Source organism: Nyctereutes procyonoides, unplaced genomic scaffold, assembly GCF_905146905.1.
Source record: "Nyctereutes procyonoides isolate TBG_1078 unplaced genomic scaffold, NYPRO_anot_genome, whole genome shotgun sequence".
Taxonomy (NCBI): domain Eukaryota; kingdom Metazoa; phylum Chordata; class Mammalia; order Carnivora; family Canidae; genus Nyctereutes; species Nyctereutes procyonoides.
Window position 1 is genome coordinate 32,896,415 of NW_026575042.1, and position 27,881 is coordinate 32,924,295.

At 37.5% G+C, this 27,881-nt stretch overlaps 1 protein-coding gene across 4 annotated transcripts in view; it reads left to right on the forward strand.

Annotated features, from left to right (window-relative positions):
• The window catches only part of PPP2R3A (protein phosphatase 2 regulatory subunit B''alpha), a 186,074-nt gene that overhangs the window by 43,620 nt on the left and 114,573 nt on the right, over positions 1–27,881 (forward strand). For 3 of the 4 annotated variants that reach the window (XM_055321224.1, XM_055321223.1, XM_055321225.1), the window contains one exon: positions 1,367–3,800. In XM_055321224.1, the coding sequence (XP_055177199.1) occupies positions 1,809–3,800 (1,992 nt within the window). In that variant the 5' untranslated portion in view covers positions 1,367–1,808. Of the gene's footprint in view, positions 1–1,366; positions 3,801–26,564; positions 27,002–27,881 lie in introns of those variants that run through there. The other variant, XM_055321226.1, reaches the window with a different exon arrangement.

A 27,881-nucleotide genomic window follows, 5' to 3' on the forward strand; every position in this document is an offset into this window, starting at 1 on the left:
CCCAGGCCTTCTTGCCTGATTTATTGCAATAGCCCCTAATTTTCTTCCCTGCTTTTTATCTTGCTCCTTCATAGTTTCCTCTGAACACAGCAGCCAGAATTACCAATTTAAAATTTAAGTCTGATCATCATGTCATTCCCCTGCTCAGTAGCCATCAGTTGTTTCCCAGCTCATGCAGCAGATCCTGCATGATTTAGACTTCTGCCTTTTCTTTCTGACCTCACCTCCCACACTATCCCACTTGCTTTGTCTGTTCTAATCACTGTAGCCTCCTCAAGCATACTCCCACCTCAGGGCCTTTGCACTTATGGTTATTATGCCCGAGATGATTTTGCCCAAAATACGTCCACAGCCTGTTCCTTTTCTTCTTTCAAGTCTCTGCTCATATATCAGTAAGATCTTCCCTGACTACCCTTTATAACACAGCTCCTCTCATTCTTTCTGAATCCCTGCCCTGTTTGACTTTTCTAGAGCTTATGTCACCATCTAAGTTAAATGTTTACATGCATCTTGTTTTTCATTTTACTACCAGATTATCAGCTCCATAAGAACAGGGACTATATTTTATTCACTGCTGTATCCTTATCACTTAACAAGTGCCTGGCACAAGTAGGCACTCATTTATTGAGTAGATTGATTGAACCTTTTTAGAAAGCAACTACAATATGGTTTAAAAGCTTTTTTGTTTTGTTTTGTTTTGTTTTTTTAAAGAGGATGATTAAATTCTATTCACTTGGTGACGAGAGGACTCTGCATGTGGTAGTATCTGAGAGGATAGGATCAAGGGCAGTAATAAAGGTTGTTTCTCTCTCTTAGGTAGTAAGAAAAAATATGATGGGAGAATAATCTCCAAGTACAGAGGAAGTGTAGAATCAAGAACAAGTACTATGTGTTGACAATCTTTGAGATTAGGTTGATGGGATATAAGCAAAAGTTTGGTGCAGAACAGTAGCACAAAATAAGGTTGTAGGTGGATGGGAATGGATGTTGAAAGTCTTGAAAATAAGTCAAAAGAGGTAGGATGCATGATGGAGATCAGTAGTATGAATTCTTGAACTCTGAGGGATTAAAAAACCTGTCTGAATCTAAGCTTTTTGATGTCATGAAAGATGGCAAGGAGGGCAGGATAAGAAATACCAACAGAGAGGCAGTTGTAACAAGGCAAAGTGGAGGTAGTAAATACTCCATCCAGGTAGTAAGGAGTGTGGGGCTTGATGAAATAAAGACATGAAGCAAAGATATGCAGTAATGTGGCAAAGAATACAGCTTGGTGTCTAACTGCATGTGGGATGCAAAAGAGGAAATAAAAGGTTTCCTCAGGATTAAGAAATCATATTTTAAAAATTGTTTTCTTTTTTCATTACAGGTTTCATTCACAAAACAATGGATCATTTAATTCTTTGGCGGATTCAGTTATCACAGTACTTCTATACTACCAACTAGGATTTATGACAATAAATTAATGACAATAAATTTCTGCATCATAGAATTGCTGGAGGACTGAAAGAGGATTTTATATTATAAAAACACTACAGTATCATGATATTACTAAATAAAACTAAAGAGGACAATTATTAAATTATTAGACTTCCTAATTCAAGCAGACATGTGCAGTAGCTACTGTATCCCAACAGTTACCAAACCTCAAATTTAGATGGTTTTTCTTTGGGGGAAGTGTCATTATATTTGCAAGAAACCACGGAACATTGCCATCAAGTATATTTTCAGCTGAGTGTGTAAGTTAGGAGAATTTACTTGAAATAAGTTCTAGAAAATTCCGACTCATATCACTGAGTGGATTCGATATTATGGCAGCAACTTACAGACTTGTGGTCAGTACTGTGAACCACTACAGCAGTGTGGTGATAGACAGGCGTTTTGAGCAAGCTATACATTATTGCACTGGAACCTGTCATACCTTTACACATGGAGTTGATTGCATTGTGGTACATCATAGTGTTTGTGCAGACCTCTTGCACATCCCTGTGTCTCAGTTTAAAGATGCAGATCTGGACTCTATGTTTCTACCCCATGAGAATGGGTTTTCTTCAGCCGAGGGTGACTATCACCAGCAGGCCCTCGCAGGCATTCCCAGGGTCAAGAAAGGATCTACCTTTCAGAACACCTGTAACTTAAAGGACATTGCAGGAGAAGCAATCAGTTTTGCCAGCGGGAAAATAAAAGAATTTTCCTTTGAAAAGCTCAAAAACTCTAACCATGCAGCTTACAAAAAGGGAAGAAAAGTTAAGTCTGACTCATTTAATAGGAGGTCAGTTGATTTTGACTTGCTCTGTGGCCATTATAACAATGATGGGAACTCTCCATCCTTTGGTTTACTCCGGAGTTCCTCAGTTGAGGAAAAATCTTTGTCCCATAGAAACTCACTTGATACAAACCTAACTTCATTGCTTCTTCACAACTTCTCTGAAGAAGACCTGGTTACTCAGATTTTGGAAAAACATAAGATAGATAATTTTTCTTCTGGAACAGACATAAAGATGTGCTTGGACATCTTGCTGAAATGCTCTGAGGATTTGAAAAAATGTACAGATATCATAAAACAATGCATAAAGAAGAAGTCAGGGAGTAGCATCAACGAAGGAAATGGCAATGATGCAATTTCTAGTTCTGATACTGTCTATGTGAATGTAATGACTAGGTTAGCATCCTATCTGAAAAAGCTACCATTTGAATTCATGCAGCCTGGGAATAATGAGGCTATAGATTTAACAGAACTGGTCAGCAATATACCCAGTTTACAACTGACTCCCTTTTCCCCAGTATTTGGCACTGAACAGCCCCCTAAATATGAAGATGTTGTCCAACTTTCAGCCCCTGACTCTGGACAGTTTCAAACTATAGCACTGCAAGATGACAAACACAGTTCTAGGAAAACAGACGCAGTAAAATCCATTCCAAACAACTCTACAAATCCCTTATATAACTCTGAGATAAATGATCCCAGAACTGTAAAAGATGCCCAGCTTCAATCACAGTCATTAACCATGAATTCTTTAGAAAATGTTTCTTCTAGTGACCTAATGGAAACCCTTTATATTGAAGAAGAGTTAGATGGAAAGAAAGCATTGGATAAAGGACAAAGGACAGAGAATGGACCCGGTCAGGATTTGTTAAAGGTAAATGAAGATAGAGCAGAATTTTCAGACCGTGGTACTCCTCTTAAAAAATATCCTGCCTCAGTGCAAAATGAAAGTGATAAGATATTTGAGAAATCAGTTAACCTACCTGAGGAAGATCTTAAATTAAAAGCTCCTAAAGTTGAAGAGAGAGACCACAGAGATTTTATGAATCCTAATAGTCAGGAAGAGATAGATAAGTTGTTAATGGATCTGGAATCATTTTCACAGAAAATGGAGACCTCTCTAAGAGAGCCACTTGCCAAAGGTAAAAGCTCTAACTCCCTAAATACCCATAATCCATTGACTGATCAGCTTCCTATAGATCTTGAGCCTAAATCTAAAGTCTCTTCACCCACCGAAAAAGTCTCCCCTTCCTGTCTAACAAGGATCATTGAAACCAATGGACACAAAATAGAAGAAGAGGATCGAGTCCTCTTACTGCGAATTCTAGAAAGCATTGAAGACTTTGCTCAAGAACTAGTTGAGTGCAAATCAGGCAGAGGGAGCCTGTCACAAGAGAAGGAAATGATGCAGATTCTACAGGAAACCTTGACAACTTCCTCCCAGGCCAATTTATCAGTCTGTAGAAGTCCTGTTGGTGATAAAGCCAAAGATACTACTTCAGTGGTTTTGATTCAGCAGACTCCAGAGGTGATCAAGGTAAGACCCAACAATCTTGAGTCCTGAGAAATATCTAAAGAAATTATTTAATGTGTGCAAAACTTATAAACAAAAACTATTTGTTAGCTATTTTATGTTCTTCTAAAGTTCCTGCCCTGGATAGGTATGATTTCATTCAGTTCAGTGAAAAATCTAAAAAATAAGGGCTTTTGTGTCAGGCTGACTGATTTCCACTGTCCTCTTCACATGTTTCATCTTATTCCTAGCTCTGTGACCAGAGGAAAGTTACTTAGCTTTAATATCCTCATCTATATAATGGAAATTTTAAGGATCAACGATCAACTTATGTGGAATGCAAGCAAGTTGCCTTACACAAACTAGGCATTTAAAATTAGCCTCATCCTCCCCAATCAACCAGTAGACCAGTCATTAATACATACATGTGTAGACTATAAGGTGCAGTGTAGGATACAAAAAAAAGGACATGATTTTTCAAAGACCTTAAAATCTAGTTAGGGAAACAAAACATACCAGAAACAGTTCATAAACATGTAGGCCCTTCTCTGAAGGTATTTTTAGTGCAATAGGGTCTTCACAGAAGGTAAAGACTAGAGTGTATGAAATTTTCTTCTTCATGCAAGTAGAAAAAAATATCAATCTGGGGTCATAGGATAGTAGTATTTTCAAAAGGCTATGAATCTATTCTGCTACTGATAGTATTGCTTTAACAAGAATCCCAGAAAGGCAGTTATCTTCCCATTTGTGTATATGTCTTAGCACAACAGTTATTTCTTGTTCATTTTATATGTCTTACGTGAGCTGGTGATAAGCTCCACTCCACCTCACTCAGGGCCCCAAGGCGATAGATGCTTCGTGTTCCTGCAGCTGCCCCATTGCTCCATCTGGAATATATGGCTTGTGAGTTCACTGAGGAAGGGGACAAAAGCGATGTTGCCTTATTCCCACATGTACCACACTTCCCTTCTACTCACAGTCCAGTTATTCCAGCCAAAAAGCTACGAAGCATATAGAATATACTTGGTGAGCACTATCTCCATCACATGAATGATGTACCATACATGTCAACATGTATGAATTCAAACATAAAACGAATTAACAAAACAAGTTGTAAAATGATATAAATTATTTAGAGATATGTACATTGGACAAAAAGCAAAAAGAGAAATACCTGGATATACAAAATACAATATTCAGAATGATGATTAATCCCTGGGGAAAGAAGAGAGGTGGAACTGAGGATGTACAAGGAACCTTAGTAGTGTTAATAATTTCATAATCTAGTGGTTGATCATAAGTATTTTTTCATATTATTTTTATGACTTTCTGTATATCTTTAACGTAGTAAATTAAACCACCCAGGGATCCCCACCATGAATAATTTTTATGTTGTATTCATTTTGTGGCTGTTTTGCCCACATTTTTAGTTACCAGAGACAAGCACTTAAGTTTAAAAATATACATACTGAAGGTTATAAAATGATGATTTGGATCTAAATAATCTCAAACATTCACTGAGCATTTAGGTGAAATTTCTGTGAGTCTCCTTATTCACTGATTCACAATTGGTAATATCTTTAGTTAATTTGGACAATACTGAGGGTAAGAAACTGGAAATTAGTTACCAAAATAAGAAAAAATGCTTTCACGCACACAGGCGATACTGACATGCTTAATATTTTTTAAGAAAATACCTATACAGGGGATCCCTGGGTGGCACAGCGGTTTGGCGCCTGCCTTTGGCCCGAGGCGCAATCCTGGAGACCCGGGATCGAATCCCACGTCGGGCTCCCTGCGTGGAGCCTGCTTCTCCCTCTGCCTGTGTCTCTGCCTCTCTCTCTCTCTCTGTGTGTGACTATCATGAATAAATAAATAAAATCTTAAAAAAAAAAAAAGAAAGGAAAAAAATATCTATACAGGCAACCCAGGTGGCTTGGCGGTTTAGCGCCGCCTTCAGCCCAGGATGTGCTCCTGGAGACCCGGGATTGAATCCCACATCAGGCTCCCTGCATGGAGCCTGCTTCTCCCTCCACCTGTGTCTCTGCCTCTCTCTCTTTCTCTCTCTCTCTCATGAATGAATGAATGAATGAATGAATGAATAAATAAATAAATAAAATAAATAAAATCTTTAAGAAAAAAAAGAAAATATCTATATAACAATCTCAAAATGGTAATATAAGAACTAACCATTCTTCTGAGCTAAGGCATGTTAACACATTTAGATGTATTATCCCACTATTTTCCCCCCAATAACCTGTCTGCTCATTAAAAAAAAAAAAATGCTCACCTTCTCTGCTGGCCTATTCCAATGTATAACAATCATTATAACCAGAAACTTACTTTAATACAGTGTTTTGAATTTTATTTAACCCTTCTGTGAAAAAAGGGGAAAAAATTCTTCTAAAGGAGGTGAGCTACAGAAAATAGAAATTATAAACCTGAGGCCAAGACTTAAGTCCTATGTAACACCTTTTCTATGTCCCTAGCTGACAGCTCATGAGCAAGTTCCCCCTGAAACCTTCCCAATCTAAGTATGCCCAACTAAAAATCCCACACTGGGCTCTATTACTTTTCAGTTTTTTCACAAGTATGGACTAAGATCAAAAAGTCATAAGATTCTCCCAGAGAAAGTGGAATCCTCTTGCACTGTTGGTGGGCATGCAAACTAGTGCAGCCGCTCTGGAAAACAGTATGGAGATTCCTTGGATAGTTAAAAATAGAGCTACCCTATGATCCAGCAATTGCACTCCCAGGTGTTTATCCAGAGGATACAAAAATAGTGATTTGAAGGGGCACGTGAACTCCAATGTTTATAGCAGCAATGTCCACAGTAGCCAAAATATGAAAAGAGCCCAAATGTCTATCAACAGATGAATGGAAGTAGTATACATACACACACTGAAATATTACTCAGCCATCAAAAAGAATGAAATCTTGCCATTTGTAAGGATGTGGATGGAACTAGAGGCTATTATGCTAAGTGAAATAAGTCGAAGAAAGACAAGTGCCATATGATTTCACTCATGCGGAATTTAAGAAATAAAACAGATGAACATAGGGAAAAGAAGGAAAAATAAAATAAGATGAAAACAAAGGGAGGCAAACCATAAGAGACTCTTAACTCTAGAAAACAAACTGAGGGTTGCTGGAGGGTAAGTAGGAACAGGGATGGGATAATTGGATGATAGGCATTAAGGAGGACACTTAATGTAATGAGCACTGAGTGTTATATGCAACTGATGAATCAGTAAATTCTACCCATGAAACTAATAATACAGTATATGTTAACTAAATTGAATTTAAACACAAATTTTTTTAAAAAAAGCTGTCCCATCACTCTTTTAAATAAGTCTCATCATAGAATAATTTTTTTTTAAGATTTTATTATTTATTTGAGAGGGAAAGTGAGAGAGAGAAGCAAATTCCCTGTTGAGCAGAGAGTGCAATGTAGGGCTCCATCCCAGGATCCTGAAATTGTGACCTGAGCTGAAGACAGATGCTTAACCTACTGAGCGACCCAGGTACTGCAGACTAGAATAAAATTTGATGAGATTTCTTCTTTAAAAAAAAAAAAAAGATTTATTTATTCATGACACACACACACACACACACACACACACAGAGGCAGAGACACAGGCAGAGGGAGAAGCAGGCTCCATGCAGGGAGCCTGACGTGGGACTCAATCCCAGGTCTCCGGGATCAGGCCCAGGGCCAAAGGTTGACGCTAAACCACTGAGCCACCCGCTGCCCTGATGAGATTTCATCTTGATAAAAGTTTAGAAAGTAATTTGTGAAAAGCTAATTTAAAGAGAAAGGTAATATAAAATGTCTAATTCCTAAAGATACTTCATGCAAGAAAATAAACACATCTTTGACTCAGTCGCCTTCCTGCTTGTTCTTTTTTTTTTTTTAATCTTTGCTTCTTAGGAATATTTTAAATCAAGAGTTGGCAAATGTTTTCTATAAAGTGCCAGATGTAAATATCTAAGGCTTTGCAAGGTCACAAGGTCTTTGTCACATAGTCTTTTTTTTTTTTTAACAACCCTTTAATAATATAAAACTATTCTTAGCCCCAAGCCTTAAAAAACAAGTAGTGGTCCAGATTTGGTTCAGAGTATTTTGTCAATCCCTGTTTTAAACAAATAGAAAAGTATAGTGAACAATTAAAAAAGCACTCCTTATTACGTACCACTTAGCTTTTTGTCAAATATTAACATTTTATCATATTTGCTTTTAGATTTTTGTTTAATTAGTATTTTTATTATTATCATCATCATTTTAAAATCATCTCAGATATAGTTGAAATCACACTGGTCCCTAGCCTAGTATCCTCTCTCCTTTCCAGAAATAACCAGTGCCTTGAATTTGGTGTTTGTCTCCTGAAAGTTTTTATATAGTATTATTTGTCATGTTTTTATACTTATATAGAGTGAACAAAAAGTAGTAGGAAATAAAATCCAAGAGGTAGATGGGGACCAACTTTTGAAAACCTCTATGGTATGCTAAACCCCTAGAATTGGGAGCTAAAGGTTTTTAAGTGGAGAAGTCACACAGTATTTTTTCTTTTAAGAACAATATATTTTGGGGGGCACCTGGGTGGCTTAGTCAATTAAGTGTTTGCCTTCAGATGGGATCATGATCTCAGGGTCCTGGGATCAAGCCCCATGTCGGGCTTTCTGCTCAATGGGGAGCCTACTTCTCCCTCTCTATGATTCCTCTTCCTCTTGCTTTCTTGCTCTGTTGCTTGCTTTCTCTCACTCAAATAAATAAGATCTTAAAAAAAATAATACTTTTTTTAAAAGAATAATAAGGGGTGCCTAGATGGCTCAGTCGGCAAAGCGTCTGCTTTCAGCTCAGATCATGATCCCAGGGTCCTGGAGTTGAGCCCCACATGGGGACCCTGCTTCTCCACTTGTTATTTCTGTCTCTCTCTCAAAGAAATAAATAAAACCTTTTTTTAAAAAAATAAAGGATAATAAATGTTAAATAGGCTTTTATTTTTCTTCAACTTTTTAGACAGTGAAAAATCTACCAGTTCAAAACACTTCAATTAAAAGCTTTATGTAAAAAAAAAAAAAAAAACTTTATGTAATGGGGCATATAGGAAGTGTGTTGATGACTCCCTGAGAAGAAAGATTGACTTGACGATATTTTTTTTTTTAAGATTTTATTTATTTATTCATGGGAGACACACAGACAGAGACATAGGCAGAGGAAGAAGCAGGCTCCATGCAGGGAGTCTGATGTGGGACTTGATCCCGGAACTCCGTGATCATGCCCTGAGCCAAACGCAGACGCTCAACCGCTGAGCCACCCAGGCGTCCCAAGACTTGATGATATTAATATGTTGTTAGTATTTTAACATGTGTTTCAAAATAATTTCTCAAGAGTGAGCAGTATTTGTTGTCCAGACATTTTTTTGTCCAGAAATAAAATTCAAACTTATATTGGGAGAGATAATCAAATAGAAAATATTAGTATGGTATTGAGAGATTGATCTCTAGATACTAGTCTAGATCAGGATTAGCAACCTGTGGCCGAATGACTAAATCTGACCTATGACCTACGTTTGTAAATAGTTTTATTAGATCACAGCCACACCCATTTGTTTACATATGATCTTACTGCTTTTGTCTTCTACCTACTAAGTTGAGTAGTTAGAGACCTTAAAGCCTGAAATATCTACTATCTGGCCATTTATAGAAAAAGTTTGCTGACTCCTCATCTAGATATTATTTGATGGTAGATCAGCAAAAGATTTTTGATGAGGTTCAGTATGATATTTTGTTAAAGGCATTGGATATCTTGGAAACATCATTAAATATCAATAGCAGAAAACTGCCAATGAATGTCAACAGTCAAATATATACCAATAGAAATAGCAAAATAAATAAGGCCAGTGTTTTGAAATTCTTCCTCATGAGTTCTGACATGGGTTTGATCTACATAGCTTTTTCCCCCTTTTCCTCCCTAGTCATGACCCATCTCTGACTTTCCCTCTTGGGGAAACCGTTTTCCTTTTTATCCTTTTCTGTCAAGTTATTGATATCCTTTAGTACAAGCTTTAGTACATGCTTTCTTCACAAAGCCTCTAGGTGACAGCATACAACCCTGTAGACTCTAGAATAGCTGAGGTATGAAAATGGCCTGAAAATGAGTTGAATAAGAAGAGAACAGTTGTGGAGGAGGGAAAGGGGGATGTGTCTGAGCACTCAGAGGGTTTCATTATTTTGAATGAATGAATTTCTGAAAACATGTTTTTGACATAGGAGATAATAGAATTTTTAAAAAACACTTAGAAACTATACTGCTTTGGGAATTCACATAATAAATGATATCTTAATTCTGTGTTTAATTACCACCAGCATGGGCAGCCCTGGTGGTTCAGCGGTTTAGTGCCACCTTCAGCCCAGGGCCTGATCCTGGAGACCCAGATTGAGTCCCACGTCAGGCTCCCTGCATGGAGCCTGCTTCTCCCTCTGTCTGTTCCTCTGTCTCTGTCTCTCTCTCTCTGTGTCTCTCATGAATAAATAAATAAAATCTTTTAAAAAAAAATTACCACCAGCAGATGTTATTACAGTCCTTTTTGGTTTGTTTTTAGCCAAATGGAGCAATAGCCTGGTAGCTGTTATTCACAAGTTAAAATAAGATCTAGCCTCCCTTGAAAATTATCTTTCCTTAATTTTAGTTAAAAAAAAAAAAAGAAAAAAATTTCTGTTATGGTTTGCTTCAATTGAAAGAATGGAGGAAATCGGGCAGGATTTACCAATGAAATAAGAATTTAAGGTAAATAAAGAGGAATTTTTTTTTAAGCTCTATAATATTTAAGTCTAGTGAAAACTTACAAATTTCAACTATTGTGGGGGAAAACTGTGAATTACTAAAAAGTACAAATTAAAATTTCAGTATTTTTAATAAATAGCTGTATTAATTTCAAGAATAGAGATTAAAACTACCATCAAAGTATTGCAAGTGTGAACTTCAACTAGACCTATTTCAGTAATGAAGTAGAGATCATTTATAGTTTGTTAAAAAAAAATAAAGACAATTTAGGTGATAAAAAACAAACTTTTTTTTAACACTTCATGACGTGGACAGTCTCAGAGAACTGCAAAATGGGGCATAAGGTAAAAAGCTTCCATAAGCTAGAAAATAAAGAATAAGCAAGAGCGAAATAGAAAACATCTGATTGGCTGGGGCCACATAGTCAGCCTTGTCTGGCATGAGAAGGCCCAGAGTTGGCTTGGCATTGGAGAATTGGTTATGTGAATATACTGTGTTTCTGGTCAAGCAGAACATTTATAGGGACACAAGTTACCTAAGTTTTGCTTTGCTGGGTGGCACCCCTGGCAGGAACAGCTCTGCTTTGGGCCTCAACATTTATTTCCACAGTCCACTTGTTTGATCATCCTCTTGACCATTCTAGAGGTTTGATCAAAAATACCAGTCTTAGGGCAGTCCTGGTGGCTCAGCCGTTTAGCGCTGCCTTCGGCCCAGAGCATGATCCTGGAGACCAGGGATCGAGTCCCACATTGGGCTCCCTGCATGGAGCCTGCTTCTCCCTCTGCCTGTGCCTCTCTCTCTCTCTCTCTCTCTCTCTCTCTCTCTCTCTCTCTGTCTGTCTTTCATGACTAAATAAAAATAAAATAAAAAAAATACCAGTACTTAAAAAAAAAAAATACCAGTTTAGCACTGCCTTCGGCCCAGGGCATGATCCTGGAGACCAGGGATCGAGTCCCTCATTGGGCTCCCTGCATGGAGCCTGCTTCTCCCTCTGCCTGTGCCTCTCTCTCTGTCTTTCATGACTAAATAAAAATAAAATAAAAAAATACCAGTACTTTAAAAAAAAAATACCAGTCTTAGCCTGAGTCTCAGTTACCATCACCTCTTCAAATCTTAGTGTAGTTTTCACAAGAGATGATGTCAGGCACCTATTCTAGGAGTTGCTCTTGTTCTTCTTTTCTCTTTTGTCATTCCAGTCCAAGAGAGACCATGTCAGCTGGTCAGTGGCTCTCTACCGCATTTAAAGTTTTGAGAATGCAGTATATTAGGGAGAAAATTATAATATAATATTTGGGGTGCCTAGGTAGCTCAGTCAGTTAAGTGTCTGCCTTCAGCTCAGGTCGTGACCCAGGGTCCTGGGGTTAACCCTGCATTGGAATCCCTGGCAAATGGGCAGTCTGCTTTTCTCTGCCCCTCTCCCTCTGCCCTTCTCCTTGCTCATGCTCCCTGCCCCCCAAATAAGTAAAATCTTTTTAAAAATCTTTTGAAATCTACATTTTTTATATAAATAACATGAGTGTAATATAATAACAGTTTTTGGCAGTAAAACAATCCCATGGTTTGGACAATGCATATGAGCCAGGTTACCCATAACCGAAACCAGCTAGAATCCAGTAAATCAAAAAATGACCCCCAAAGGGTAGATACATCATTAATCCAGTTGGCATGTTTATGTATTTTGTGTAACTGTGTCTCCACTCCCCCAGAAACATTTATCCAGTGAGCTTGTTTCAGAAAAACTGAGGCATTAGAAATTAGGGGAAAATATGTAATGGGCAGAAAGAACTGCAGGATTATCAGCATCTTGGAAAATCCAACAGGTAGGATTTAGAAAAAAGATGGTCCAACAGGGAAGGAAGAAACATTCTTGATCCGATATCTTGGGTGGTAGCAGTCAGCCTTCGAGTCAGCTACTTCTTCCTAGTCAATTGGATTTTGAGGTCTCTGGCATTTGCACAGGACCAGATGTTGGATAGAGCTTTCTTCAGTTGTGAAATAGGCACCTAAGATTTGATACCTTGTAATTGGGCAGCACTGTTGGTGGTTAAGAGTACTTGGTAGGGTCTTTTCCTTGAACCTCAGCTTTACAAAAGCAGTAGAGTAGAACAGTAACTATCCTTAAATGACAAAAGACTTAAAAATGCCCATGGTTAAAGATCTGATGAGAATTCACTATATTAGAAGTAACAAGGAAATTTGGTTATTTCTGTAACATATACTATTTTAAGATAACTGGAATTATGACTGATAATATATCAGGACATCAGATTTTTAGGAATTTCATAAAATTTCTAGAACACTTAATAGTATGCATCCATACAAATATAACCTAAGAAGGTTTATTATCATATATTTGACTGAGTTTCCTCTGTGATTTAGCATATAAAATAAACTCAATTAGGTTAGCATCTCTTTTTTACTAGGTGGGAGACAAATCCCTTGAGATTTTCCAGGGACTCTAGCAAATTTTAAAGTCACTTTGAGGTTTAAAAAAAAAAAATGGCAATTCTAATGCCATTTAGAATTTGATTTGGGGAAGTTATCAAAATGTCAGGTCTGACTGAACATTAGAATAAATAGCATCACAGGTCATGATGAAATACTTGTCTATTTAACCAAATTAACAGTAGATTTTAAAAGTAAATACATAAGGTTACATAGTTGTGAACAAAACTTAGCCCTTTTGATAATGAGAAGACTAGGTTTTTTTTAAATAATCAAAGACCTGGAAGAGACAATGTGAAACAGCAGATTATTTTGGTAAGAAAAAAGTCTGCTGACCAGGCAGATTACTTAAAAGGGAAAGAAAAACCTTTGGTTACAATTTTTTTATTAAGAATAGACCAATAATCTAAGGAAACACTTTGTCCTTTTAACAGAGAGAAATCCAAATTCTAGTTTTGTATCAGTGCATCAAAGATATTAAAAACTTTTTTTAACTCATTTTTTTTAACTCATTTTTTTTAACTTAAATCCATTCCAATCTTAGCCAGCTTGAGCACACATAAAATTCCTTCCTCAGGATTCCTTTTCCATACACTTTCTACAACTCTTTTATATCCATTCAGATTTTGTCCCAATTTTTTCCTTATTCTGGAATTATTATTTTACTTTTGAACAAAAACAACAACAAAACCTCATGTCCTTCATACCCTATCCAAAGACACATTCTACTTTGCTTACCAATTTTTAATATACAGTTTTATTTTACCCTTATTATTCCAGTAATTTTAATTATTAATTAAAATTCTTAATTTTTCAATGTGGCACAACATGTGTTTACTAATAGACCCAATTATTTTAGTTACTCTGTAAAAGAAAACCAAGTTTCAGTGTTCAGTAAATAATCTCAGTAATTTATCTTACTTGAAAATGATCCATATTCAGTGAAAATCTATAACTTAATTCAGTATAATCTTAAGGTTTCAAGTTACCAAAAAGATTTTGGAAACTATTTTTAAGTAGACCTACTATAAAGCATAATTATTATTGAGAAGTGCATTTATAAACTTTAACGTACATCTATTTAATTGACTTGTTCTTCTTAACAATTATGAAACTTTCATGAGGCATTGAGCAGTTAGCCATCATCATCTTAAATTATCTTTCTGGCTGACAGATTTTGCAACAGAGATAACATGAGCTCTTTTGACTTTTAGTAAACCTAGGAAGAATAAGAGTTGTATGTTTGCATTATATTTAATATTGACAGTTCTAAAGACATGGTTGTCTTAGTTTTTTTTTAAGATATTTTATTCATTCATTCATTCATTCATTCATTAGAGATGCAGAGAGAGGCAGACACATAGAGGGAAAAGCAGGCTCCTCTCAGGAAGTGTGATGTGGGACTCGTTCCCTGAACTCCAGGATCAGGCCCTGAACCAAAGGCAGATGCACTTAACCGCTGAGCCACCCAGGCGTCCGATGCCTGTTTTAGTTAAACCAACAAACTTAAACTAGTTTTTCCTCCCAGAGATTATCCTAGATCATGTGAACTTGAAAAACATTTGGGTTAGTTTCTGTATTTCTGAGAGTGTGTTCTTGATTCATATAAACACTTAAGTTTTTTTTTTAACCAATAGAGCTTCTTTATAAATTCATTTTGGCAGTACTATCTGGAGGTAGAAAAATATCAACCATCTATAACATATAACCATAGACATACATAAACATACAGATAGACACAAACATGGATCTTACAGGTTTTGTTTTAGAAATTTAGCCATGAGATAGGTATAACAATGCAAAATTCACTCGTTTTTTTAAAAGAAAAATTGGGTCCAATTGTGTTTCTGGCAGAAGGGATAAATTTTAAGGTTACCTGCATCGATGGCTGGCTAATATTTGTAGAGAAGCGTTAAGATTCTTTTCATTCACTGAGTTTCCAAATAGCCTTTCCTTTTTTCCCCCTCCTTCTGATAAGAATTATCTTGGTTCCTAGGGAAGACCAGATAGAACAATTACATCTCAAAGGTAGAGAAAGAATACAAGTTCCTCCAAAAAAGAACTTCTGTTTCTGAAGACCAGAATTTTTATGATATGCACAAGACTTTTGAAATGAATAGGGGAGCACTGAAGATTGGTATAAAGCACAGTTGGGCTTTTTCTGTTTTTATAAACGTTCCATTTATAGGACGTTTGCTTTTAATTCCGCAAAGAATCAAGTTGTAACCTGAATGATATTAAGATATTAACATACCCATCCAACTACATTATCTTCAGTTTGCTACTTTGTATCAGGGAAATCTTTAAGCTAGAAATCAAAAGATTTCTGTGTTCTAGATTTAGAGCTGTTTGTCTTTGGAATGTTTTCCTTCCCCTCTGGGTATGTAGTTTTATTTAGCCTAGGGGAGAAGATCTAAAGAAAAAGTTGTATCAGGCTCTGAATATCAACTTCCAATTTGGCCAGCTTCTGACCATAGAGCTACTTAAAAAATATTTTCAAATATCTTGTCAGGTTTCAGCTGGGGCAAACAGTAAATATCCCCAGCAGTATGAAACAACCCCTTGGATGCAAGAGGCATCCCCAAGAGGGTGCTAAAGATACTACCCTCCCAAGATCCAGAGCCACTCCCAAAGATAGCCAAAAGAGAGAAAGACAGTTCCCCCAAAAGCTCACAGCAATTGATAGGACCCTAGGCACAAATGGAGTAGAAAGCACTTGGATAGGATTCTGTACTCTTTTTTTAAAAAAAAATATTTTTTAAGATTTTATTTATTTATTCATGAGAGGTACAGAGAGAGAGGCAGAGACACAGGCAGAGGGAGAAGCAGGCCCCTGAAAGGAGCCCAATGTGGGACTCGATCCCAGGACCTGGGGATCATTCCCCAAGCCAAAGACAGATGCCCAACCACTGAGCCCTCCAGGTGCCCCGGGTTCTGTACTCTTTTTTTAAAAAATTTTTATTTATTTATGATAGAGAGAGAGAGAGAGGCAGAGACACAGGCAGAGGGAGAAGCAGGCTCCATGCACCGGGAGCCCGACGTGGGATTCGATCCCGGGTCTCCAGGATCGCGCCCTGGGCCAAAGGCAGGCGCCAAACCGCTGCGCCACCCAGGGATCCCCGGGTTCTGTACTCTTAATTCAACTAATATACTTAAGGTGCTGGCTCTTGGTGTTATCATAGTGTCAGTGATACTAAGATTAGAGATTTATTTCCCACAGTGACTTGGACTAGTACCATTCTATTCTATTCCATTCCATTCCAAGACATTAAAATGTACCTTAATCCTCTCCATCTATCTTAACATGTGAGCATGTGAGCATCTTAACATCTTAGAGGAATCCAGTAAGGGAGACTACATGGATGGCCTCTTAACTTCTCTAGCTTTTAACACCTGTCGTATTCTAGGGAAGGTCTCATCACCTTTCCTGTCAAGATGAGAGAACCCCATTAAGATCATTTACCTTTATTGCAGGATGGAACTCTCTTGATTATAGACTGTAGGCGTTTTGAGAAGAGGGCTCTCTTGTTCACCATTGCACCCTCAGGCCCTATTGTAGAACCTCCACATACTCAGTTTAATTCTGAAAATTTGTCCTTTGTGTTTAAGGAATACCTATACATCTCATTGTCTAATTGTTCTTTTACCCATTCTTAAAAGTTCCATCTTCATCCCCATGAATTTAGGTTGGAAAAGAATTTTTCTGGCCATTTAATCTTTCAGTACAACTAGGTTTTGTTTTGTTTTTGTTGTTGTTGTTGTTGTTTGAAGATGTCCGAGAGGGTCAGAGAAATCTTTCAGGGTGGGCAGGATTTGGGCTATTACTAGAACTCTGCTTTCTTCTGAACCTGATGAGGAATTTGTGTCTGAGATACCATTCCAAGGGGGAATAGAGTGCCTTCCTAGGTTAATGATCTAACATTTTGGTTTTCTCAAAAGTTAAGATATTATACTGTATAAGTTTGTATATATATTTAAATTCATGATAATTATGAAAATAAATTTAAAATTCTAGCAAAGCTCACTTTAGGAACCTTATTAAAAGTTTATTCTGAAAAAAAAAAGTTTATTTTGGAGCATTTAAAGTAAATGCTTCTCTGTCTTTATTTTTTGGGTTGATATCCATGCATGCCTTCATTGAGATTAGCTAGTCATATCATTGAGGGAAAATCTTTCTTCTCCCCTAGCTTTATTAAGGTACTGATGGCTTCTTTGGTTCAGTGCTGGGAATGTTTGAGTAGAAATGAAAACACTCAAAAAGACAGTTGGGAACCATACTTCCTCCTATTTCATTTAACCACAGTGTAGATTAATAAAAGTAATGGGATCTGGCCAGTAGCAAGTAGGAGTTTGCAGAATGAGTTCAACCTGTGTTTACCCCTCTACCATTAGTGGCTTCTGAGGTCAGGTGCATGTGTATCTCCATTTTTTCTAATGAATCAGCATCAGCTATCTCAGATAGGACTCCACTTATATTCAGAAGAACTTGAGATATGTATATACTGATCTAGAAAAATGGCCGAGATAAAATAATTAAAAATGTAAATTACAAAACAAACATGATCCCTTTTTCTTAATATGTTTGTGTGTACACAAAAAATTAGGGGGTAAACATGCACCAAATTATGCATGTTCCCCTAGAATTCTAGTAAAATATGAGTCCGAATATCCAGGTGCTCCTGATGCATGTAGTCCCTCCACACCATCCTTGGCAGGAGTGAAAAAGGAGCTCCCAGAACTCAACTTGCCCCTGCTATGCCCTCAGGCCTCCCTCACAGGCCTGCGCAGCACTCACAGCTTCACCCTCTCTGCCTGAAGACCATCAGAACTGATATAGTCGATTCTTCATCTCTCTTTGCACCAATCACCAGAAGAAGTCCAGGAATCCAGATCGTCACTCTTCTCCTCTATTCTTGTACATCCTCTTAGTCCACATCCAACCCTTCCAACTGTCCACATCTTTTCCTTGAACTCATCACTCATTATCTCCTACATAAATCAGACTCTTCCTAAACATCCCCTTTACCTCCGTGTTTTAACTGAAATCTCTCTCTCTCTCTCAAGATAGCCATGTGAAAGGTTGGCTTTTTTTCTTTCCCAGTTTGCCTCCTCACACACTAGGCCTGGAGAGAGCAGTGAATATTCTTGCTTTTTATGGCTACTTCCAAGCTATTCTTTTTTTTTTTTAAGATTTTATTTATTTATTCACAAGAGACACACAGAGAGAGAGAGGCAGAGACACAGGCAGAGGGAGAAGCAGGCTCCATGCACCGGGAGCCCGACGTGGGATTCGATCCCGGGTCTCCAGGATCGCGCCCTGGGCCAAAGGCAAGAGCCAAACCGCTGCGCCACCCAGGGATCCCCCAAGCTATTCTTTTTCCTACCTCCCTGAAACTTCCTACTTCTCCTCTAACCTTGAATTACTGCCATCAGACTCACCACCTGGTTGCTCCTTCTGGTTGCAGTCATCTACTACCCCCAGGTTATTTCCCTTCTTTTTTTTTTTTCTAAAAGATTTTATTTATTCATGACAGACACAAAGAGAGAGAGGCAGAGACACAGGCAGAGGGAGAAGCAGGCTCCATGCAGGGAGCCCGACGTGGGACTCCATCCTGAGTCTCCAGGATCATACCCCAGGCTGAAGGCACCAAACCACTGGGCCATCGGGGCTGCCCAATTTCCCTTATTTCTTGAAGATCTTCTCTCTTGACTTTATGACACTTCCCAGTACTATTTTTGCTACAGTCTTGTGAGTTTTCAGTAGATGAAGCGTCTAGTACACAAGCTTCTCCGTTCCTTGACCTCTCCAATTGAAGTTGTCCTCTGTCCTTCAGCTACTCATTCCTTCGTTCTGTGTTTATGTCAGTGGTTTAAAAAGTATGGTTCCCATCCAGCAGCAGCAGCATCACCTGGGTGCTTGATAAAAATACATATTTTCAGGCCCCAGCCCTCACCTACTGAATTGAAACTGTAAGGATGGGACCCAACAATCAGTGGTTTAACAAACCCTTCAGGTAATTCTGGTGCATGATCCTTTTTGAGAACCACTGCCATAGTTCATCATTTAAATCATTCTCCTGAATCTATTCTCAGCTTCTTTGTCTTACCCTCATTTCATAGTACCCCCCCCCCGCCCGCCCCGGAAAGACCGCAGCTTACATTAAATTGTGTTCTCTGTCTACCTTGAGCTTTTATTTGTGCAGCTAACCTTAGCTGGAGAAAATCACACAATACTCAGTGGTCTTTACAATACATGACCACCAACCTCTAGTGGGCCCTCAGTGCTATCTGGCAATCCTACGACAGCTCCCTAATCTTTCACTTTGCCACTCTACAAATGATTCATTCATACCTTCTTCTCTGTTTTCTAACATCTCCTCTTCCATTTTCACCTTCAGCTAATGACCTTGTTTCCTATTTTACTAAGAAAAGGGAGCCAATCAGAAGGAGGATCTTTAGCAAGCCACCTCAACATATCAGTACCCGTATACTCTCCCCTTTTCTATTCTGTTACTATTATTACTATTCTGTTATTACATGTGAATGATCTGGGCACTTAGGTAAGACCAACCCCTGTACTTGTCTGTAGGTCCCATCCTCTCCCATTAACTCAGGGACTTTCCTCCCTGATTGGCCTTTTTTTCTCCTGCTTTCATCAATTTTTCCCCTTTACTAGGTCTTTCAGTCAGCAGTCAAACATGTTGCAGTTCTCCCATCTTTAAACATGGCTTACAAAAGGCACTTGGCATCTAAGAAACACAATTCTATCAGCTATTTTATTTATAATGCTCACCACTAGAGGTTTTTAAAAAAATTTTTTTAAGATTTTATTTATTTGAGATGGATGGATTGGGTGGGAGGGGCAGAGGGAGAAGGATAAGCAGGCTCCTCACTGAGCAGGGAGCCCCATGTGGAGCTGGATTCCAGGACCCTGGGATCATGACTCAAGCCAAAGGCAGATGCTCAGCTGACCGAGCCACCCAGGCACCTCTCATCACTAGAGTTTTGGCCGTCAATTCCAGCCTTCTCATTTGACATTTGTGAATTGAGCTCTCACCCAAAATTACTGAGAAGTCACACGCACACACACACAACCAATGAAGATGCTGGGCAAAGTATTTTATAGAACTGCCATTTTGTGTTCATTGACATGTACTGTGGTAATGTCAGTGGATTGGAAACCCTCTGTTTCTCTTAACTTTAGTTGTCTGATATATTGGTAGGCTAAAACTGAATTCTTGTGCTCTATAATGAGCAATCTCTAATTGAAGTAATTCCTGAAAGAGGGAGGAAGAAAAGCAGACTAAGTCGGACAGAAAAACTCTAGGAACTACCAATTCTAAAGGTCCAAGAATTATTATGTCTAATGATTTTAGACTCTTAATTATCTCACCTTGCCCCAGATCCTAGAAGAATATCTACCTCCAAATATTAGGAATACTGAGAGGCAAAAATATTTGGTTTGTAGGTTCTGTTGTTAGTCATGGAATGTGTTCCTGTCATTTGGAGGCAACTGAAGCAAGACGCAGAATGCTTATTAGATCTCTTGTTTTGCTGCAACCAATAAACTTAAGGCTCAAGGATCAGGCCAGGAGCAAAGAAGCCATAAATAACCACCACCCAACCTTCTTCCTCACTTCAGTGTTCATTCTTTAAGAGTAAAATATATCAATTGCACAAAACAAGCGATTAAACAATGTGTGAACACCAAGTTCGAGCCTAAAGGAAAGAGATATCAAAATTTAGGATTAAAAGTAATTAACTAATTAGCTTATAATCAATTTCTTCTCTTAAACCTCATTTGCAATGGTATTTTAAGCTAAGTCTATGATTCCAAGTTATTACCTTTTTTAACTACTCTGCCAATTAGAGCCAAGTTGAGAAAGCCTTTTTTCAAGATACAATTCATGTAAATATAAAATTCACCCATTTGAAGTTCATACTTCAGTAGGTTTTAGCATATTCAGTGAGGTTGTGCAGCCACCAGCACTATCTAATTCCAGAACATTTTCATCACCTCCAAAACCTATATATTCATTAGCATTCACTCCCCATTCCATCCTCCCCTCAGTCCCTGGCAACCATTAACCTACTTTCTGTCTCTGTGGATTTATCTCTTCTGGACATTTCATGTAAATGGAATCATACAATATGTGGTCTTTTGTATCTGGCTTCTTTCACTTAGCATGTTTCCAGGGTTCGTCATGTAGTATGTATCAGGGCTTCATTCCTTTGAATGGTTAAATCATATTCCATTGTATGTGTATACCACATTTTGTTTATACATTTACCAGCTGATGGATATTTGGGTTGTTTCAACTTTTTTGGCTATTATGAATAACTCTGCTGTGGACATTCACATACAAGTCTTTGTGTGGACAGAGAAGGCTTTTGGTTTAGTATTTTTAAGTTTTTCAAAACAGCTTCCTTTTTTGAATCAGAAGTACCCTCCTGATACAGCAGAGCTTCCTTTTTAACATGTAACTTTTTTTTTTCTATAGCATCCTTTGAACAGAATCTTTAGTGTTACTTCACAGTGACTCTGTTGTCTTTCTGGACCTTATTCTAATATTCAACACAACTGAGCTCGTTTCCAAGACTTGCTGTGCTATGTATTTCTGTCACTCAGATTTTCACAGCTTTGCCTGGTTTACCCCACAGGCCTTCACTCTGAGGCCTTGGTTGATGGTATCTCAGTCTTCATAGTTATGTTCAGCTGAAGCTGGTGAATGACTTTACAAGTTTGTTTATAAAATAAAGGATAGACTTATTTTGGCATAACACATTGCATATGCAGTATTCACTGTTTAACAGTTTTATACAAATCAAAATCAGTGATTTACTTCTTCAGGCAATTGTTCAAATTTTCTCTTTCTTTTGTAATCCACTCATTTTCTTTTTCTCAAAACATCTCACAGAGTTGATTCTTTCCAGAGAGAGGAAGAATTAATATTGTATATCACCATTGTCTTCACTGAAAGGATCAAGGGCAGGGAATTATAAGAGGATTTAGAAAGCTCTAGAGAATCAATCCTGAGTTTCAAACTAAGCCTCAAAGAATGAATTCTAAAAAAAATGGAATGTGTGGGTTTCACACACAGCTTTACTTTCCTTTGCCCTTCCCAGTCTCACTTTCCTTAAGGGTACAGTCTTTCTAGACTCACTCTTCAGTTCTTTAGGTCATTTCAGGACTGATAAGTCCTTGCTTTCTTGCTTTTCTTAGAAGGCTATTCTTAAAGAGTCCTTTACTTTTTAGGGTTATAGTAGAGGCTAGCCTCTCTTCCATTTAAATCTTGCCAGGGAACTTGTAAAACTCTGTACCCAGGAGCCCACCACAAAGATTATCATCCTTGCACGTTTGCTGTAGGGGGACATATATGGAACATATAAGGAACCTCAGTCTAGGTATCAAGTGATGGATAACAAGTAATGGATCCCAGTCATCCCCAGAAGAGAATACAAGTGTTTTTCATCCTCTGGTCAAGCTGTCTTAACACAGTTGCCTTGAACACCCAGGTCGAGCACATTGTCTAGACAGGACAAGTGTGTTTCTTCAGACAGAATATGCTCATGAATGATCTCCAAGCCAAGAAGAGATGCAGGAAGCTGTGCAGGAAACACCTACTGTTAGCTAGTTATCTTATTTGGATGTACTTCATATATGCTGCAGAAGGCAGGAAAAAGATCTGGTTTATTCCAGGACATTAGGAAGACCGTTACAGTTGACTCTTTCCATTATAAATGCCCACAGTTCCAGCCTTTCCATGGTCTCAAGCTGAATTTATAAACTATGTGTTAATGGTTTTCTGTTCTTCATTCTGGTTAGTCCGTCCAGGGAAAAACTCTCACCCAGAAACACCCAGGCCCATGAAGTAGAAAAGAGAGTAGATCATAGGTCATGTTTGCATCAATAGGGAAATTCCTTATACTTGATGCTTTCCCAGTAAAGAAGAGGTCTCTCTAAAAACCATGTTCTTTGCAACTATGTTCCAGTTATATACTTCTTGAAACTAACTCATTGAGATCCTTTCTAGAACCAAACACATTTACTTCCATACAAGCACAAGTTAATAAGTAAAAAGCAAATTATCCAATGTCATGATAGTCTTTTTCCATTACTAACTTGTTGCCATAGACCAGTTCTTTCCTAAGCCCTTTTAGGGGATCTGATCTTTTCTCCCTCTGATTTCTTTGGAAAGCAGTTAGATAAAAAACTTAGAGCTCACTTCATCATCAAAAGAAATGGAGAAATATTTTTTTAAGAGTGTAGCATAGGGTGCCTGGGTGGCTCAGTTGGTTTAAGTGTTATGATCTCAGGGCCCTGGGACAGAGCCCCACATCAGGCTCCCTGCTCAGCGGGGAGTCTACTACTCTCTTTGCCTCTGCCATTCCTCCTGCTTCTGGCTTGCTCTCTCTCTGTCTCTCAAATAAATAAATTACATCTTAAAAAAAAAAAGTGTGGCAGAGCAGGCTTATTTATTTGTTTATTTATGTATTTTTTTTCAGAGCAAGCTTTTTTAAAACTTCTGGTCTGACTTTGAAACTTAAGAGATTTATGGGAAGTGAATGAAATGAAAGTATTTGTTGTCCTTTGCCCCAAACCAGCATTATGCTAGGTATGGTAGAGAAAAGAAGAGACCACTTATTTATTATCTCCATACCCTAGGCACCCAGTGAGTTGTCTATATATAATAAATGGCCAGAAAAATACTTGTTGAGTACTATAAAATTGGCCTTGCCCTCGAGAGTTAAGACTCTTTGGAAAATAATTATCAGATTATAAAATATTGCAGTAGAAGTCCTTTTACTTGGGCATGATTGGGATTGATAGTTACTCAGTAGGGAATCATAAACTCTATGTATATATTAAACATTTTATTTTAACTCAGAACATTAATTTATTTAGATCTTTTGATAGAAAGACAAAGCCTTGTCTTTGAGTGTCATTGGAAATTGGAGTTCCAGGACATCTTTCTTTAATAAACCATACTCAGTCTATTTGTTGACTGATTTCCAGGTTAGTTTCTTTAAAATGAAGAAGGAACTTAAGTCAGTAGTGAAACAATTTGAATGTAGATTCCTCCTAGATTTTATTTTATTTTTTCCCTCCTAGATTTTAATGATTTTTGTCCTTTATCTCACCCATACCTAATTTTACAGCAAAAAAGTTTTACTAACAGTTTGCCTTTACTGAACCTTTTTAAAAAGGTTTTGCTTATTTATTTATCTATTTACTTGAGAAAGAGAGAGGAAAAAAAAAGAAAAAACACAGATGGGCACCTGTGCTCATTGGAAAGGGCCACGGTGGGAGGGAGAGGGACAGAGACTCTGCTGAGTGCCAGCCCCACACATAGCTCAATCCCAGGAGTGGGAGATCATGACCTGAACTGAAACCAAGGATCAGCTGCCCAACCAACTGAGCCACTCAGGTGCCCGCTTTTTACTGAATCTTTATAAAACAATTCAACTTAGACTTTTTATTTTCAATCTTATGAATTTTAGTGACTTTTTTCCACATTCATATTTCATTAACGTAATATGTAATTGAACTAAATAATACTAAATAAACTAAATAATTACTGTAAAAAAGGTACAACCAACATAAACAAGCAGGTACAAGCACAACCAACTCTTAGTAAGCATACTATTCAACCACTGTGATAAGAAATATGAGAGCATAACAAAAACTAAACTGATAGTCACAGACCAGTGTGTTCCAAGCGTCAGGTTCTCTCTTTTACAGGAGAAATGGAGATCATTGGCTAAACCAGAGAATAGGTTAAATGGAGGTCATTTAAGAGGAACATTTAAGAGAATTGTAGTAAAGGGGGCTTACATAGGGAAGCCTTCATGAAATAGGTAAAATTTGAGTTGGATTTTGAAGGGTGGTGTGAGTGTATGTGATTTGAGGAGAAGGAGCATTCTCAGAAAAGGATGACAAGTCACTCCACTAAAGCCACACATTGCTGTTGGGAAGAACAGGGGCAATACAATTTAAGATGTGGTTTAATTGAAAAAGCATTAAATCATAAGCCTAAGACCTAGTGCCATTCATAACAGACTTTTTTGATAAAGTTAAATAATGAAGGAGGAAAAAATTACTCTAGGCAAGAGTGTAGGGGAAAATATCAGGGAAAGCTAGCGTTCCAAGTTCATGTGTAAGTCTCAGGAGAGGAAATTGGGGGAAATGGAAGGGTCCAAGTTAAAGCATTAGACCAGTGGTTTCAATCTTAATCTTCTATCAGCCATAATATATATTGAAAGCTTTCATGTAAAATTTTGTATGAGTGGAGAATTTCACAGCTTACAAAGAAAAAAATTTGAAAACATATTGGGTTTAGACATATAAACCCAATGTACACAGTATGAAGTGTCAGCCTGTCTTGAAAGGAAGTCAAGAAAAAAAAGATAAGTTGTAGAAAACAATGTAAATCCAAAGAATTTAATTCCCACTAAATTTGACAGAAGTTCAGTAGAAGAGACTTGTGAGCTATTTTTTGTTTTGGGGGTTTATTTGGTAATTATATTTGGTTTATATTTTCTAGAAATAGAAAATAAATACAGATCAATAATGTGATCGAAAATGAGATTGAAGAGGATGTTTAAAGATTTATTTGTAAAAAAAAAGATTTATTTGTAAATGACTATGTGACAGTTGTTTAGCATATAATAAAATAGAATATTTTACAAATCTGAGATGATTTAAAACACCTTGAAGAAGAAAGTCTCACAAATTCCAGACATATTATGTCATTACTATTTGATCATCTTTCGTACCTTTACTGTAGCTAAGCTGCTTTCTTATGGCATTCAGCTATCCCACTTTTTTTTTTTAAATATTTTATTAATTTATTTATTTTGAAAGAGAGAGAGTGTGCAGTTTGGGGAGGGACAGGAGGAGAGGGAGAGACAGAATCTTAAGCAGACTTGTGCTGAGTGAGGAGCCCTCAATCCCACAACCTCAAGATCATGACCTGGGCTAAAACCAAGAGGCAAATGCCCAACTGACTGAGCCATCCAGGTACCCCCAGTTGTTCGACTTTCTTAACCCACACTTTGACAATAAATTTTCAAATGTGCCCAGATCCAGAATCACTTCAACAGTGTGTTGGAAACTGAGATAGTCTTCTGCACGTAAGCCCCCCGAAAAGGATTTAATTTTAAAATATAAGGCCAACAAATCTCTTTCTACTATTACTATTAGGATGAAAGTTTTTCTCCATATTTTAACTGGATATATCTAGAGGGTTGTGGATATTTGCTTCCCTTCAAATCAGAAAAAAAAAAAAAAACTTCTTAAAATGGTAGGTTCAAATTTGAAGTATAACTTGTTTTTTCATAAAACACTAAATAGCAAAACTAAAAATGCTCAACATGTTCTTTTTTCTAATAGTTTGCGGAGAAACTGATTTATGTGGATTGACACTTCACATACTCTGAGTTTAAGAAGGTGGCATTATCTGAGAAGTTGCTATTTTTAGGTCCAGCTGTAATGTTTCTAACTTTGGTGCTAGAGTAGTGGGTGCTTCCTTTCCCAGAAGGCTCTGTATTCTCAACATGTGCAGGTCAATTTGACATAAAGCTATCTACAAGGAGCAACAGGCCCATAGCAGGCGTGTTTCTAACTTGAAAATTATGAGCAGGTATTGGGAGCCACTGGCTATATTTGGAAACCAGTTGCATGTCAGAACAAGCATGGATTGTGGTCCCTGGAGACTGGGAGAGCACAATGCTTGAACTTAATTTCCTTTGGAGATAAGAAGAAAATACCTTTCTACCCGACAAGATTGACAACTTATTAAATCTGACCGTCTTCAGAAGTGTGCTGGACAGTGGCTAAGTAAACATCCACTTTTCAAAGATGATGATCAAGGAAACATCTCTACGAAGGGACCCGGATTTAAGGGGAGAGTTAGCTTTCCTGGCCAGGGGCTGTGATTTTGTTCTCCCGTCACGGTTTAAGAAGCGGCTGAAGTCATTTCAGCAGACTCAGGTTTGGAACTTGGGTGTTTCTTTTAAAATATTTTTATTACTAATAAAACCACCCAGTGAACTAACTTACAAATAATTTTACAGCTCACTTGATATTAGATCAAGGAATTAATCTGTGTCCTCTATTCAGCTATTTGCAGAAAGCTATTTGTAGAGAGATTCCAACAGGTTTAAAAATAGATCTTCTGGACCTGAGGTACAGTACTCACATTTTTCTCTTGTAGAGAGGGAATCCAGTTTTAGAGACAATAAATACACCTCAATAAATATCTTACAGTTTACAAATTTTAGTAGAAATGTCTTTGAGAAACTAGAATTTCTGTGTTAAAAGCCTTATTTACACTTTGAATCAATAGACGATGTTTGTAATACATCTGTAATGAATTGTTTTTAAAGTATCAGGCCTGGTAATCTTTTTTTGCAGGAAGAACTAATTATATATATAGACAATTGTGTGGGTGTGATATAATGTATGAAACTAACAAAGGATGGCAATTAATTTCTGGGTTGTGAAGGAATGTCCTCCCTCAGCAAGCTGTGATACTGAGTCATTTCTGCCTATGATGATAACTTTGCAGAACCCATGCTTACTTGCTTATACCTAGGGCCAGTGTTGTATCAAACAATTTGCCTTACCTTGAATGCAATACAAATCAAGGGTCATACAAGTGATGGCCACCCAGAATCCAGTAAAAACCATAGTTTCATAGTTATTCTGATTCAGAGTGATTTCAGATTGAGTGAACCATATGAAATTGCTTTTTTTTTTAAATAAAAAATGGCCAAATATTGGAAATGCTACAGTGACATAATAGTATAAGGGTACTAACTAAATGATACTATATTTATAGGCTAATAAATGGAGAATGAAATGGAGAATT